We start from the raw sequence: 16842 nt of genomic DNA, 5'->3' as shown, positions 1-16842 counted from the left end.
TACTTGAAGAAAGGTGGAGGAGCAGAGGAGAGAGAGAGACACAGCTCAGCTTATTACTAAGAATGTAGGATCAGTCTTCCGCCTTGAAGATAGACAAGTATGAAGTATGGTCTATGGAGAAAGGCGGAGGAGCCGAATAGGAGAGACACTGCTCAGTTTACTGCTCGAATCAGTCTTCAGTCTTGAAGATATTTCATACTTTCATAAAGGTGAAAAAACCGAGTAGGGAGACACAGACGGTGCACAGCTTACTGCTAGGATTAGTCTTCAGCCTTGAAGATGGACACAACCTTCATATATGAATAAAGGGGAAGGAGCCAAGAAGGGAGACACCGACACGGCTCAGCTTACTACTTAGATCAGTCTTCAGCCTTTAAGATCGACCAGTATGAAGTATGGTCTGGAGAAAGGTGGAGGAGCAGTGTAGAAGAGGCACTGCTCAAGTTTACTGCTCGGATCTAGCTTTGATGCTTTAAAATAAACTTTTAAAATTATGCTAAAGTGCCAGAAGGGCTCTGGTAACGCCCCTCAGAATCTATCTATGCTGTATCTTCACAGGCTGTAACGCGGAAAAAAAAAAAAAGTTTCCACAATCCAGCTAATAGTTAAATACTAAAATGTCTCTACAGGAGCACCGCCCGCCCTCCCTCCCACCAGAAGAGCTGAAGGAGCAGAGCGAAGGGGGAGATATTGGAACAGCCAGTGAAGCACCAGTACGTAGAGGATCTAGTAACACCCATCAGAGCTCCTCTGGCTCATTAGAATAATTTTAAGAGTTGATTTTAGAAGGAATGAGGTCCTGGATACCAGTGTCACGGTGCCTGGATCTATGAGTAATGTCCCTGGTTTATCATGTTGGTAGATTTCCTTTAAATACTTAACATGTCTGTGACTGTAATAACACAATGGGCCACTAGGAGATGCCTTCAACCATGTTAAAACCTCTGTTTATAAAGTACATACATACTTGTAAACTAAATAAACCACATGGTAAGGCTGGAAACAACCATAGGGGCTGAAAGAAAAGCATTAGTCAGCAAGATTTGCATGAATAAATGTTACATTACGTCTAAACATCAGAAAATGTTCTGCAAACCCAACCACTTAAGTCCATTCTAACTCCGACTTGCTAGAACAGGACAGAATACACAATTCATGCTTTTAATAGGGGTATCAGACTACATAGATGTCTATGGATAGGGAAATGGGAGGAAGGACAGGAATGGGGACAGAGCGATAAAAAGCTGGAGATAAAAAAAAGTTTCTTTGTAACCCCAAGTGATTTATTTAAAGGATTCTGGTCATTACTATTCCATTATGATCCTGTTAATGTGAGGGTAAGAGTAGGTTCTCCTCTACTTCCAGTGTGCGGGAGACATCATAGAATATAAGGGAGTCCCCCAGTCACCAGACAGAGCACATGCAGTGCAAAACTGCTACAGTACAAATCACATAAGTGCACGGTGAGGTCTCAGAGTATATGTCCGGTACTTCTACCTACTTTTCTATCTGGCCGTAGTAAATAAAGTCTCGTTCTCCAGGTTTAGAATTCATTACAGTACTAGAGATTAATGACGACTGGCATGACAACCTTAATAATGGAAAAGAGGATTATAAGACCTGAACAAATCCTTAAATCATAGTAAACTCTGCATGTAGAACCACCGGAATTTATGGGTAAGGTCATGCAAAACTTACCCCTTACTACCAAATACATCCAAAACATGGTTTTCAGTAGTAAAAATATCATTGCAGCACACAAAGAAAGTTAAGATGTGCAGGTAAACAGCACTCACAAAAGCAAACCTGTCATCAGGAATCCAATTTTAGCTGGTGACAGGTTCCAACAGCCCATGCTAACTTTACAAATACCTTTGCCAGCATTCTGAATCATTTCAATACATTAAATAAGTTTAATTCACCTTACCTGGCTCCCTGCTAGCAGCACGGAGTGAGTCCCAGGGGGAAGGACAACTGCAGCTTGTGTGTCTCAGTCTCATCTCATACACATTCATGATGCTACCTCCTTCCTCCCCACTTATTGTCATATGCATGGAGGAAGGGGGATGGTGAGGAGTAGAGTTAGAATACATGAGGAGACATAGGCTGCAAATGCCTATCCGCCAGGACTCTCCAAATGCTGCTGCCAGGGAGCCAGGTAATGTGAAATAAAGTTTTATAAAGTACTGAAAGGATTCAGAATCAGCATAGAACAGGCTACTGGAACCTTTAACCAGTTACAAGTGACATTCCTGGTGACAGTTGTCGCTTTTAAGTGGTTTCATCCCTAGATATATTATATCAGCAGAACATGAGACAACAGGAAACATCATGATTTTGTCCTGTCCTCCATTGATTACTAGGAAAAACCTCAACCCTAGAGGTTCTAGTGGTGTGAAATATACCGCCCATTAATAGCTTATTTAGGGGTAAAATATAATCTTGAGGGGGTGGGGTTACTGTTAAACTGATGAATTCAAAAGGACTCATTCTAGGAGACCCATGTATTCCTGGTTTAGATACTATAAGAACAGACCTCTAGCTAGAATATGCAGCCTTTATAATCCTTCCAATTCTACAATGTAGTCATTTTAGAATCAACCGTTCATTTTGTGTATTACCACAGTGTTCCATCATCCAGACCTCACTACACTTTGACCAGTTATTAATAGTCTAATGTGGTATAATCTGTGTCCAAAACTTTTTGCATATTTTAGGAGAAGACCAATATTATCTGTGGAACAAGTCAGGTTTTAAAGATGATCCTTAAAAAGGGGCAGAGTTTATTTTGGGACAAAGATTATATAAATTCGGTGATTTCCCATATACAAAGTAGAAGGAGGGCAAATATAGACCGGTATCTCCTTCACTGTGTTGAGGAGACATCTGCCTTTCCAAAAGTCTAAGGGTGATGCCACACATGGCGTTTTTGGTCCGTTTTTCCCAATTATCTTAATAGATAAACAGGTTGTAAGCAGCCAAATGCATGGTAAACTGCCAAAAACGGACTGAAAACGGAGGTTTAAAAAAGGACCAAAAACGCCACGTGTGACATCACCCTAAGGGTTGAAGCACATCATTGACTTGTATCATGGTCAATACCAAAGGGGTACACTCAGAAAAATCTACTATGAAGACCCTTGCTTACAGCTGTATTATGTTCTGTACCACGTGTCTAGGATTATATACGGACACCATCTGGTATTGCTTCTACAGCAGAATGTGGCACCTCAAGAAGGTATTAGAACAGGATAAAACATGGAGCTCCTAAAGCCACAGGTTTACAATTTGTTGGTGGCACGGAGGCATTCAATTGCCCAAACTATTTGGTCCTGGGGCGGAGATAGAAAACTGATTGTTTTTGTAGACGGAGGCCAAAATAGGACACTAAGGAATGCTTGAGGGACTACAAACTATGGCCTACTCTTGACATAGACGGAAGAGTTAAAAATTGACAAGACCAGAGACAATTTTATTGAGTTTTTGACAAATTAGGCAAAACAAGCCATGATGGTCACCAAAAGTAGTAGAAGGACCTTGTCTCCCCCCCCCCCCCCAAGCTTCTCTACGTGACTTCATCCTCTACTACTTCATTATAAACAGTTCCATAAATGATAAATAATGGTTGCGTTTTAGATATGAAGCAAGGTTAAATAGAAGAGCGATATCTGTGCCACCACCGAGGTCTATTTCTTTAATCAAATTATCAAAACTCACTTCCCATAGAACGAGAAGGGAGGATACATGACAAATTGGTCTAATATCTGTCACATTTATGATGATGAAGATAAGAGGTGGGCGTCTCCTCCCACAACGTGCCACAAATGAATGAATCTGAAAAGAACTATTCAATGTGAAACTGGCTGATGTAACAAGCCTTTATTGTTTGTGGAGATAAGGTGTTAAATATTAAACCCAACATGACAAGATGCAGAGGCCGGGAACAGCTCACAATTATGTGTGCAACAAGCAAAACAATAAAAGATTCTGGAGAAATTATGGTACATTCCGAGGGCCAGCTAAGGGTCCCATGGAGATAGGGTCTATACTTGGATTAATCCATTAATTTGGTAATAGGTGGTAAAAAATTTGTGCAGAACTGGTCTCCAAAAAGGAACAAATAAAAAAGGTGTAGGAGAATTGGTCCAAAGGTCATAGAGGAGAACAAGACGGATGTAAAAAAAAAAGAACAATCTGATTCCAGTCGCAAATTTCGGAGAGGCAAGACCCTTGAGATTCAGGTTCCATAATGACTTTCTGTGTCCTAAGGCAGAATGTACCATAAACCCGTACAGGTGATGGAACCTCTTTTTTGGGAATGGTTATAGAACTTGGAAAATTGAAATATGTCCAAGTACAGCAGGTACCAGTGGTAAGGAGGACCTCACCATGGAAGGAGCAGAACACCGTGATCTACAGAAAGGTCTACCTCCTGTTCCAAGCTATGGAGACAAAACCTATGGTGAAAAGATATGAAGTCATATCACCAGACCCAAGTTATTCCACCCCTCCATACATTTGTAGTTAGCCAAGTTAAAGAATCAAGAATATTCCAAACTAAAGCATTGGGCAAGTTGTAAGTCCATAGTTGACCATTTTTCCAGATAACATCTGCTTACAGAAGACGACAGAGGATCTCTATGAACGTTAGATGTTAGTTGACTCCACCAATGTTCTTCTAACATTCATGACCACCATGGAAGTTTAAGGTTCTTTAATGCCCTGCACAGGTGGTCTTCTTTGATGGTAGAGTTCATAAGAGGGACATTCATAGAGAACGCAGAAAGTTAAGAAGTTTGGGTTTATGTTCAATCATTTTATTGAGATAGAAGAACTTTAAGTTACAAGTCGGGGATAAATAACAATCACATACAAGTTACAGTCGTTGTACATATTGGATACAATTACAGTTATAAGCGCGTCCCTCCTTAGATCAACAGTGGAGGTGATCGGCTGTTAGAGTCGCGGGTTTTAGCCTGGTCATATGTTGTGGTCAACTGTGTTCCTGTGTAAGTCCTGCTTTCCCAATTTAGTTCTGGAGACAGAAGACTAGGATGTATATGGGAATAGTCTGCCATTGACGTTCTAAATCGAGGAGTGTTTTCTCTGAAAGTTTGTCTTGGCATTGACTTATGGTCGGGATGGCCTTACTCGTGGACCCGGTTTATGTAACCTAAGAAGTTTGGGTTTAGATCAAGGACATAATCAGTGTTCCCAACAAGACTAACTAGAAATCCAAGAACCCAAGACCTTACCAAATTCATATCTAGGCTTTATTAATATGGTACTAGAAGAACTATGGAACCTTGAATATTCAGAGGCCTAGTGTAGAAGTCTACAAAGAATGAACGGGATAATTGATTCATAATTCAATTGATTACAATGGTAGACATTCAAAATTGCCTTGAACCATTCCTAGTGTCCTTCAAGAACAATGGTTGAACACAACTCAATGAAGGCACTAGCTGAAGGAACCTATACATTATACGCCAAGGTCACCTATACACCACGTAGATCAATAATCATTAACAGCTTTGCCTTTAATGGCCATACTCTAATGGCTTGAAACAAAGCAGATTACAAGTGTGACATCCATCAGTTCTACACGGCCTCGGGAAATCAGAAGTCAATCAGGTACTTAGTGGGTCACTTTGTGTAAAGCAAGGGTCTGATTAGTTCTGGATTCCAGCAGATTGGACCTAGGTGAAATGTCAGGGTTGATTTATTCCATGGGACACACAAGGAGAGTCGGGTCATATTAGATGAATCAACTACCTTTACCCTTTTTGTTCACCTGCCGTTTCCATCTTCTACAGAGGCACAAGTGTCATCACATTACTATACATCTCTTATCGAGCCTGAGACGTGACAGAGAAGATGTCCAACATCTAGACGACTTGTCAAAAGGTTCATCAAGACATTACAAAAATGTACATTTCATAGAAGGGTTCCAAGAAGATGATGATCTTACAATCTTGATTCCCAGCATTCAGCTGAGCCCTACAAGAGATCTCTGCAGTGAGTGTTCAGCTCCACTGCAGCACCCCCAGAGGAGAAGTTGAGCATTACATCATTCCCACTGAAAATCAATGAGCTTGTCCATGTAATGTATGGACATCCCTGGTCCTCCAGAGAGAGATCCTCATTGCTCTTGGTGATAGGAGTGAGCCCTCCTTTTATGAATCTCCTCTAACTCAGAATTACCCAACATAGTGGTTTCGAAATGGGTTTTTATAAACCAGACAGCCCATTTAAAAGAACACTCCAGGCAAAACAGATTTATATCGAGATGCCAAGTACAGTGTCTGAGAATGTGGTACATGACTCAAGAAAATGAAAGACCTGCTAATTATTTTGTTATGCATCAGGTCTCAAGTCTTAAACAATGTAGAAGTTTAGCTTAGGATTTCTCTTTAGGGGGTGACTGAAAAAATATCCGTTTTACCTGTTCTGCCATAGCTGTCCAAAGGTTGATTGTGGAAGTATAGTATAACCTCATTCACTTTAAAAGGAAAGGGGGGGGGGCACATGTTTGTTATTCCCTATCAGGGGGAAAGCCCAAATTAATAGAGCAGAAAGACAGACATGCGTCCCACCCCTTTAATGGGTTTTGGCCATTTCCAGTAGTCCCACAGACCATCACTCCACTATCCACACACTAATACATGGAGCAGTAAGATGTAAGCCCGACTCATCACTATAGTACCTCTATTAGGGTGAACTGGACCTCTGTATACATAAAGGGTAGATGCACCAGAATTCCGATCAGGAATAAAAAGGGAAAAAAAAACCTAAACAAAACTAAAAAGGTATAACAAAACGCTCATAAAAGAATCTCAAAACCCCCAACAAAGCCTCAAGGAACAACACACAAAAACACATTTGGACATTACATGCATCGTGTAAGATGAAGAACAGGAGCAAGACCCCCAAGGCAACTCCAGATGACTTGTGTATCCTTCACTGGTCAGCGCAAACTTCCCTTACTGATCTCAAAAGGGAAGGTTCATGCAATGTATTATTCTACCCATCATTTAATACAGAAATATTGCATTATGGAGTAACCATGGCTTAGAAAAACTAGAAAACCTCTCCCAACTGCTACGACCATGAAAGACAATGTTCCACCGTTTTAGGTTTTGCCACCCTAAGAACTTGCCCACTGACAAGGAACCAGAAGTATCAGTTCCACTTTGTGGCTGATGGGGCCTAAAGACCTCATTACACCTCAAGGCACACCTCTACACACGTCCCTTGGGATAAATACAATCATCTGTGGTCCCATTTTTAGCGTTGTTTTAGTAAAGAGCACCACCAATAGGAAAATTTCACTTAAAAAAGGGGACTTTGAAGCAAAAGTGGTAAGAAAAAAAAAATGGATGGTAAGGGGAATCCAACTGCTGTGATCTATAGAATGGGGTGCCAAATGATTGACCCTATAGAACTTGAGATTTGGCCAACCTGTAAACTTATCTGGAAGTCAATGGTGTGTAGGACTGAGCGAAGGACGACTTCTTTGGGACTTCAGAAACTTGGAAGTACTGAGCATGTTAGATCTCAACATGGCCATTCTGGAGATTACAGGGGTCCTTGACGGTAGACCACCCCCATCCGCCCGAAGATCAGATATCAATCCCTTATTCTAAGGATAGGAGATCAATTTCCAACTTGATACAACTATGTGAATGATCAGACATCTAGTAAATCAGAGCAGATGTGGGATCTCCTGGTATACATTTTCTAAGCAAGAGACAACCAGCGTTCATCAGGTGCGGCCGCAGATCGTAAATGACGACTTTCAGATCGGGGAAACAGATTCTTCTTCTCGCTACCATGTCAGAACTCATTTGCCAGCCGCTCAAGCAGAAGGCATCTTAAAAAGAGCATCTGCCAACAAAAAAAAAAAATGTCCGCATTTTGGAACAGATGTAGAATTGCTCCGGTCCTCAGGAGGGAGGCATGGCGAGTCTTGAAGAGCAACGACAGAATCGGAATACTGCTTGACCTTCACGGGCCGGCTCCTTATTACACACGCACAACAGGATTTCACAAAATAGATGAAGAGGCCATTTAGTGACAAGAGAGCTCATAATCTCTGCGTAACTTGTCCAATCCATCCAATTATCCTCGCCTCCTCCAGGAGAACAAACACGTAACGACAAAGATGGGAAAAGACGTCTTGGTGGCCAAGGAGGAGAGTTTCAGAACTCACCCACAGCCACCGGATGGACAAATTAAGAGTTTCCAGTTTTAATTGTACAATGACTATATAACCTAAAAGGGGTTGAACGACATTTCAAACGTCACCTGGACTGCTCAGGATTTTTGGGTCCTCCGGATTTGCATGCTATGGTGAAGTAGGCAGCCATTGCCTCCTCTACTACTGATTGCTTGCACCCGAAAGACATGCAAACCAATTGACACAGGTTCAGTGGGACAGTCCAAGATTTTCAGATTCTTCAGGAATTGAAGTCAAGGGTGAAGCAGGATACTATCGGCTCCCCGCTCCAACATTGTGTCCCACTGCTGTGTGCGGCTCAACCCTCCCGGTGTAATGGGAGGACGTTGTTGCTTAGGTCAGTTCAATGGCAAAGACCTCCTCAGCCTCAGTTTGGGGAATGGGGTACCACTAGTTTCTCAACCTGCACTACTTAAGTGTTGCTAACCTGTAAGTGGAGCCTAGTAAGGAAATTACCATAAAAATCCATCCTGATAACCCAGGGACATTACTCATAGATCCAGGCACAGTGACTGTGGTAATCTTCTTATATTTCTTATCCATGGCCTCCTGCCATCCAAAATCAACTTTTAAAATTATGCTGTTGTGAGAGGTTAAATGAGGCAGAGGTAAGGGGAGGGAGCAACAGCAACAGCCTGTACATCTGCAGCACAGAGGGGCTCTGCAAACAGCCCGAGGAGCCCGTGAAGCTCATTAGCATACTTTTAAAAATTAATTTTAGAAGGAAGGAGGCCATGGATAGCAAATATAAGAAGATACCAAAGTCATGGTGCCTGGATCTATGAGTAATGTCCCTGGTTTATCAGGATGGTAAACTTTCTTGAATGGCGAGTATTAATTAGCTGCATTGCACCCTCTCTACAATCATACATCTACTATCTTGATCAGTAACATAATACTTAAAGCTAAACCTAAAGTAAACCTGTCACCAGGAATGTCATTTTTAGCTGGTGACAGGTTCCAATGCTATGTGGATTCTAAAAATGCCTTTGTCAGAAAAAAAAAAAAAAATAAGAATAATTTCAGTACATTATAAAACTTTCTTTCACATTACCTGTCTCCCAGAAGCATGTGGGGAGTCCTGGGGGGGGGGGGGGGGGGGGGGGAGGGGGTGGCAGCAGCAATCTGTGTGTGGGTGTATCGGTCTCCTCTCCTCCACACTCATCCAGCTCCCTCCCCACTTCCTGCCATGTTCATTGAGCAGGCAGAGGAGGGAGGGGGAATGGTGTGGAGTAGAGGAAGAATACATGAGGAGACAGGAACACACAGGCTGCTGCCACTGTCCCCTCTTCCTCCCAAGACTCACAACACGTTGCTGGCAGGGAGTCAGGTAATGTGAAATAAAGTTTTATAATGTACTGAAATTAATAAATAAATCAGCAAGTTTGCTTTAAATTCCCCAATTTGTACCATGAGGAAGTAGGTATGGGTTTATGCATGCAGCAGAGCTATAGGTTCCTCCATGTAACACCATAAACCCATATAGCCTGCTAAATAATGGATTAAGGACTATATATTCACACTCTTATGTAAAATATCCAATTCTAAAAATTCCTGGGAGGTCCATACTGGTCCAGATGTCAGATACGTCCCCACATATGTAGTCAGGATTCCTAATCTAACATGAAATCCCTATCGGAGGCGACTGCTCACACTGATAAATAGTTAAAAGCAGTAAATTATCCAATTCTCTTCCCACATGAAAGCCGGACCTCCTGATAATGTCAGTCTCCATCATCTCAAGTCTTCACTGTGCTGCAACGGCATTAAAAAGTGCTGATGGTGACAATTACCGTCACTCGTTATCCGAGACCTAAGCAGGGACTTCAGTGATGAAATACTATTAGCGCCGACTCTGCGCAACCACGTAACACATCCCACTTATCTTCAGAGGGGAATAAAATCCTAAAATGTGTAGAGATGCCAGGGGCAAGCCATGTACAAGAGGGGTTTCCAATTCCCCCAAATTCCACCCACCCACAAATTAGGAAATTCCCATCTTCTACCACTTATAGCCACAAATTGCGATTTACGTTTGTTCATAAACTGAAGTTGACAAATCTAATATGGAGGACCAAGAAAACTTTTTAAAGCTCAAATATATCCCAACCAAATCAATATGGATTCAGCGGGACAGTTCCCAGGTTGTAAATTTATTCAATGGTGAAACAAGGAGCCGTCGGATCCCCACACCACCACAGTGCTTGAAACGCGGCCAAGTCTGGCCGAGGCCAGCAGGCGCACTGTGATGACATCATAGCACTTGTCTGCTTCATAGCCAAACACAGCAGTGGAAGAGAAGAGAGATGCTGATGATTAATGGGGAGAGGGGAGGAGAACATCATAGATCAGGATGTTAATATGGTTTATATTCATGGATTGTGTCCTCACACTGCTGTGCTGCCCCATAGCCCCTCAGAGGGGAGGGGCTGTAGAGCAGGTAATACACAGAGCTGTGTGAGAACTAACCTCCACACTACAACCCTAAACATAAATTCACTTTGGGTGTATTGTGTAGCAGCAGAATTATCCAAAGGCGTAATAAAACTGCTACCTCCTGTAACAGTATCTGAAGTTTAGAAAAGTCAAAACTGCTGACAGTATCCCTTTAAGTCAGACGTGTAGAAGAAGGACCGAGCTTGTAGAGACTCCATAAGCTTGATCTTTCCTTCCTCTAACTAGGGAGTCCGGATACCCGAAACACATGAGAAGGATGGAAGGTCCAACTTACTCCCCTCAATAACACCTACATACGTGGCCAATGAGGAACAGCAGTCTGCTGATGGAGATCTTACACTAGGATCACATTATGTTTTTTAGCCCTCAGTTGAAAGGATACATTGGGGAGCACAGAGTAACATAACCATCCTTACATGGACAGTTACACTGTGGGCGTTTCCACAGTGATGCATGTTCAGTAGAGGCCGGGGATGGATTCCATACAGTTGCATCCGAGCTCCTTTAGGGTATTATGGCCTCCACTGAGCGTATACTGAGCTCTCCAGCAGGATGGAAAAACACAAACTGCTGTGTTTTTTCGAAATCCAGCGTTTCCGGTTGCTAAACGCGTTTCAGAATAGAGACGTGAACCCAGCCAAGTGTATGTGGCCAGATTTGGTCATGCCCATTTGAAGACTTTTTGCAGAAAGACTAATATTGAGATCTTTTTCTAAGGGAACCCCAAGTTTTTGGAAAATACAGTGTTGGTGGGGGGTGTGCACAGGGGAGATGATCTTTGGAATGGTTCCGCACTATTATTCCAACACCTGTTCACTTAGTTTGTGTGCAAGGGGCCTAATTTATACAGCTGTGCGCTCCCCATACCACATGGGTAGCATACTGCCACATTCTCTTTAGGGGAGGGGGGGGGGGGCGCTGGGAACCATTGCACCGGCTGTATTTCCCATAGTACCAGATCAAAGACATGTCCTACCTTTGCCGGATTCACGGCGCAGCTGTCAGACATCCCATCAAGAGGGGAGAGGAGCGTCACCCTCCTGCACCCGGCCCTATTCTACGCCCTGCTAGGGCCCTGGGTGACCACACAGCCGAGTGCATGGGGCCCACGAGTGAATGTGTAGAGACTACTAGGTTTTGGTAGTGATGGTTTTTTCGCTGTGACTATGGGGCCCAATATCTCCGACCTCCGACCTCCCACCACCACCACCCCACTCCCTCCCTCCACGTCCCTGCACCTACGAGGTAAACTTCAGACACTGTTCCGTTAATTATGAGCCAGGAGAGGAAGTTTACAAAGTGAAGCAAATGTTCTTATCGTTTCTATCAAAATTCATTAAAAACTGTCAGGAAACCAAATATCACCATCTGTCTGGGAGCTGTAAAAGTCGCTAAAAACAGCTCTGAGGAAGGAGGAGAGCGCACCACAAAGGTTAAGCCTCTCCCCTGGAGCCGGCGGATGGATACACTCACTTTAATGTGGATTTCCAGGAAGACGCTCTGTCGTACCTGGCCATTAAGTTGGGGCAACTATGAGAAGCGGAGGGGATTTGGGAATGGCCTTTTAAGAAATTACTTCATATTTCATTTGTCAAAATTGTGGCCTGTAGGGAACCAGAATGTTTTCAAAAATCCAAAATTTTTAAAGCTCAAACTTTGTTCCCATCCATTTATACATAAACACCCCAAGCCTAATGCCCCCTCCCACTTCCCGTAGCGTCATGACTGCCCCCTCACCTGAGGCGCTCATGGATAATAGTACAAACCCCGCCCCCCCGTCTTATCTCCCAACCATCCAAGATTCAAGTGGACAGTCCAGGAATTTCTGGCCTTTCCCACCATCCCGGGAGGTAGACATCAGGTCTATGGAATGGTAAAGCAGGGAGCCGTCAGCTCCTCACTCCACAATTAGGCCTCTTCTGCGTGAGACGAAGGCTGGAAAGCACAGCTCACATCCCCGTTAGGTCTGCAGTTACTATGAGCCCAAACCAGGAGTAGTTGAACCCCCAGGAACAGATGCATCATCTCTGTATAGTCGCCGGAGAGACTTGACCCCGTTCTGCATGTTCAACATCACATGGTTTTGGCTCAGAGTAACTGATGCAAATAACTGATGCAAATAACTGAAGACCAAACAGAAATGTGAACTGGCCCTAAGAATTTGCTGGAACGGGGAAAGGAAAGAATCTGATTAAAGAAATGTATTTAATTCAACAGCATAAAGTAAAGCGGAGGTATTATAAGTTAGCGGGCCACATTAGTGGGTATTATTTATGGAATCCACGAGGGGGGAGCATACAGTTTAAGGGGTGGCCACAAGACAAGAGGCATTACACAGGAGCTGGAAAACTTTTTAAAGTCAGAATTCTTTACTATAGTAGAGTGTGAAAACGGGCATTATAAAACAAATAATCCCTTTAAGATGAAGCATTATTCTGTCCATCAGGTTTTACTAAACGCATTTTGAGTTTTTAAATGGAACTGGTTACCTGTTACTAGCTGGTGTCTGGTTCCAATGGTCTATGCTATAACGATTTTAAAAATGCTTTTGTCAGCACTCTGAATAATTTCATTACTTTATATAAGTTTATTTCACATTACCTGGCTCCCTGCCAAAAGCGTGTGGCTAGTCCAAGGGAGGAAAAATGTCAGCTGCAGTCTGTGTGTGCCTGTATCTCAGCTCTCTTCCTGTCATATGCATTGAGCAGGCAGTGGAGGGAGGGGGATGGTGTGGAGTAGATTAAGAATGAATGAGGAGACACAGATATACACAGGCTGCAGCAGCTGCCCCCACCCCTCGTAACTCACCACATACTGCTAGCAGGGAGCCAGGTAATGTGAAATAAAGTTTTATACAGTACTGTAATATTTCAGAATGCTGTCTAAGGCATTTACAAAATCAGCATAGCATAGGCTAGTGGAACCGGACACCAGATAAAAATGACACTCCTGGTGACAGGATTATTTAAAGGCAAAAAAAAAAAAAAATTTCAAAAAAGGAAAACATCATCATGGGAATAATCCAGCTGGATATTGAATGCTCCCAGTTTCGGGGCATCGGGGTCAACTTCTACACAATGTGAAAGTGTTCCAAACAGAGACAATAAATCCGTCATCTACCGCATAACTTTCACTTCCAGTCCACATGGTCAAGCAGCTTGTGTTTGTCAAATCTGTCACGTCTAATAAGCTGGATCCAAACGGTTGTGTGCGCGGACGTGCATATGTCTATCTAATAGGACACTAACCTCAGCGGGTTTATTTATTACTGATGGAAATAGAAATAATGTCTGCTGTCAGGAGGACTGGGATCTAGCGCTTCCTGCAAGGGGCATACTCCATGCAATGCTAGACACCCACCTTAATATTCCAGGATTGTAGCTGGACTTTGAGTACTGTAGTGCACTGATGTGCAAGATCTCTTCACTGAATGCTAAGTGCAATACGATACAACTTTATTGACCCCTTGGTTTGGGGAAATGGATTGTACAAGTAATCCAGGCATTGTAGTCAATGGTGTGCCAATATACACACAGATCTAGGTAATGAGTAAGTATATCCATGGGAGACGAGCATTTCCCCCTGAGTAACAGCTATCCAGTACAACAGGCGAAGGGGCTGTGCTGTCGTACAGTGAAGAGATCTCACACACCAGTGCACCTCAGTACTCAAAATCCAGCTACAATCCTGGAATAGAACATTAAATTTAGTCTTTCCTCCAAAAACAGCGGCACACTTGTCCGGTGGTTGCATTTGGTATTGACCATACAGCTGCTCCAGATTCTTGCTGCACTAGGACACGAAACGTTAGAGGAAGCCGCTCAGTCAGTCGCTGTCTGAGACGGGTCACTTTTACCAGCCATTGGCTAAGCGGGTCTGTCCTGTTAATAAACACCCAGGAAGAGGTGTAGAGCAGAAACCAGCATCAGTAAGTACCATTCTATTAAATTATTTGAGTCTGGACCATGATCTATATGGATATGACAGTAGGATCCCTTCAATGATCTCTCTGTGACTTGTCTGTGCCTCAAAAAGTGATGCAGGAAAAATGGGAAGACATTGATTACAATATCCCTGGCTGAATGATGGCCGCAGATCAGCCTCCGACAAGCTGCAGGGCCTGAGAGATTAACTAACCGGCTGCCAGGAGACTCCAAATCCCATCACACCGCACAGAGCAGCAGGACCCCCTAGGATAGGGACCCTACAGATGCAGCAGAGCCCAGTTTGTTGCAAATTTCTCCAAACACTGTTAAATCAGAAACGAGTCAATTTTACATGGGAGCTGCTAGTGACCTCCCAAAAACACAGCCTTGATCATCATAACAAATTCAGCTCTGCTACATCTCAACATGCCTCTAACATACCTCCATACAGACAACAAGTCAGGGGTAACAGAAGTACGCCACCTACTGCTCGCTATAGGGAAGCGGCGTCATCATGGAAAGGGACATATCGGGCACCAAATGATCGCAAAGGGTTAAAAACCCCAGACCGATATATATAATCCGACATGACACATGTACACAGTAAGTCAGCGCGGTAATAACCATATGTACGGTTTGGCAGTAATACAACAAGCAGATCTAACAATCAATACAGATGGGTATCGATCCATCACATAGTTGGTATCACATAAATCATCACTGGATCAGAACCAACAAGATTTTATCGAATAGAAAGTTTTTATCTGACAAATAAATCCTACTCCCATGATCCACCGGTCCTACGACCTTGCACGGCTACATGCGACCCCATTACGCTTCCATAAAAATCGCAAAAATATCACACGATGGGGGTAGTAGTGAGGAGCCGATTGGAAGATTTGGGAGAACGGTATCGTACGTAGCCATATACAATATATTGGGGAGAAGTTTAAAGCCCACCCTGCTGTCACCATCACCGCACACCTACAGGAACATGTGAAGCCCCCAGAACACAACCCACAATCCCCCCCACTGATCCTCTTACATGAGAAACACACAGCATGGGATCAAAGCCACCCCTCCCAAATCCCCATCCCTGTACTGAGGGAGCCCCTGCGGCCCCATCCTCTGCACCAGCGGGGGCCCCTCCCCAGCAGAGGGGGATACAAAGAAATGTAACAAAATGTAACAAACCTTGCATCTCCACCTGGAGGAGAGGATCCAAGCTGTTTATGCTATGGCTTGTGCAAATATGAAACAAGGTAACAGCCCACCAATCAGCTCATACAAGCATTCCAGGGCGGCCAATCAGAGGCCGGCCAGGAGGAGCACCAGCCAATGGCAGAGGGCCTCACACAGGGCGGGAGGAGGAGGGAGCAGGGAAATAAATACAATGTCTCCCCCTCCTCCTCCTCCTCCTCCCTTAGACATGGCTGAAAGGGGAAAGTAAACTGGAGGAGGAGTGGCCGCAGCTGGGGACGCCACAAGGGAGGGAAGTTAGGGGCCAATTCACATGCTGCAGAAATGTCTAATCCTGGGAATCCCTCCGAAAGGGGCGTAAAATGGAGAAAATGTACTTCACCTTTAAGAATCTGATCCGGGACGGATGGCAGAGGTGGGGGGGGGGGGGGGGGGGGGATGTGTGCCAGGACTGCAGGGCAACAGATTGTAGGGCAGGATAAACCAGGTCATTGTGCCACGGGGAGGGGGAGGGGCGAGTGACCGAGTTATGGCGACCGCGCCGTAATGTGATCGTAAGAATGAATAAGAAAATAGACAAATATATAAAATATATATTTATTAATTATATAATCATTATAATAAAATTCCTTTAATCTGGAATTAAATTAATCTCTTGCCGGATAAGATAATGATGATAATAATAATATTATTATTAAGAGATGAAGAGGGACCAGCTGTGTTTTTTTGTGGCACATTGCCAAATCTGGTGATCCGGACAATGCCGGATTATAAGAATTTTACTCCAATAATCCGGTATCCTGCAGATGACAAGATTTCAATACTTTACAAGTATAATCGGAAAAACAAAATTGAATCTGTTGCCAGTATCCACCAATGACAGCGCAGTTCTCAGGATTCAATAGGGAGGTAGAATATGAAAGCTGTGACATGATTGGTTGTGGCAGTTTTGTCGCACAGATTATTAATACTGTAATTCAGTTCCCCTTTAAGTGGGGGTTGTTGGGTATATGGCTGACT

General features: G+C 43.5%; 1 protein-coding gene across 4 annotated transcripts in view; it reads right to left on the bottom strand.

Annotated features, from left to right (window-relative positions):
- CTBP1 (C-terminal binding protein 1) overlaps window positions 1-16842 on the bottom strand; it is a 280570-nt gene that overhangs the window by 72013 nt on the left and 191715 nt on the right. The window contains exon 1 of one of the 4 annotated variants that reach the window (XM_072126239.1): window positions 15817-15920. The exons of the other annotated variants lie outside the window; for them this stretch is intronic. Within the exon in view, the coding sequence (XP_071982340.1) occupies window positions 15817-15823 (7 nt within the window). The 5' untranslated portion in view covers window positions 15824-15920. Of the gene's footprint in view, window positions 1-15816; window positions 15921-16842 lie in introns of those variants that run through there. 4 annotated transcript variants of the gene reach the window in all.

Source organism: Engystomops pustulosus, chromosome 1 (genome assembly GCF_040894005.1).
Source record: "Engystomops pustulosus chromosome 1, aEngPut4.maternal, whole genome shotgun sequence".
Classification (NCBI taxonomy): domain Eukaryota; kingdom Metazoa; phylum Chordata; class Amphibia; order Anura; family Leptodactylidae; genus Engystomops; species Engystomops pustulosus.
The sequence above is the reverse complement of the archived record's forward strand: the minus strand, read 5'-3'. Positions and strand labels throughout refer to the sequence as shown.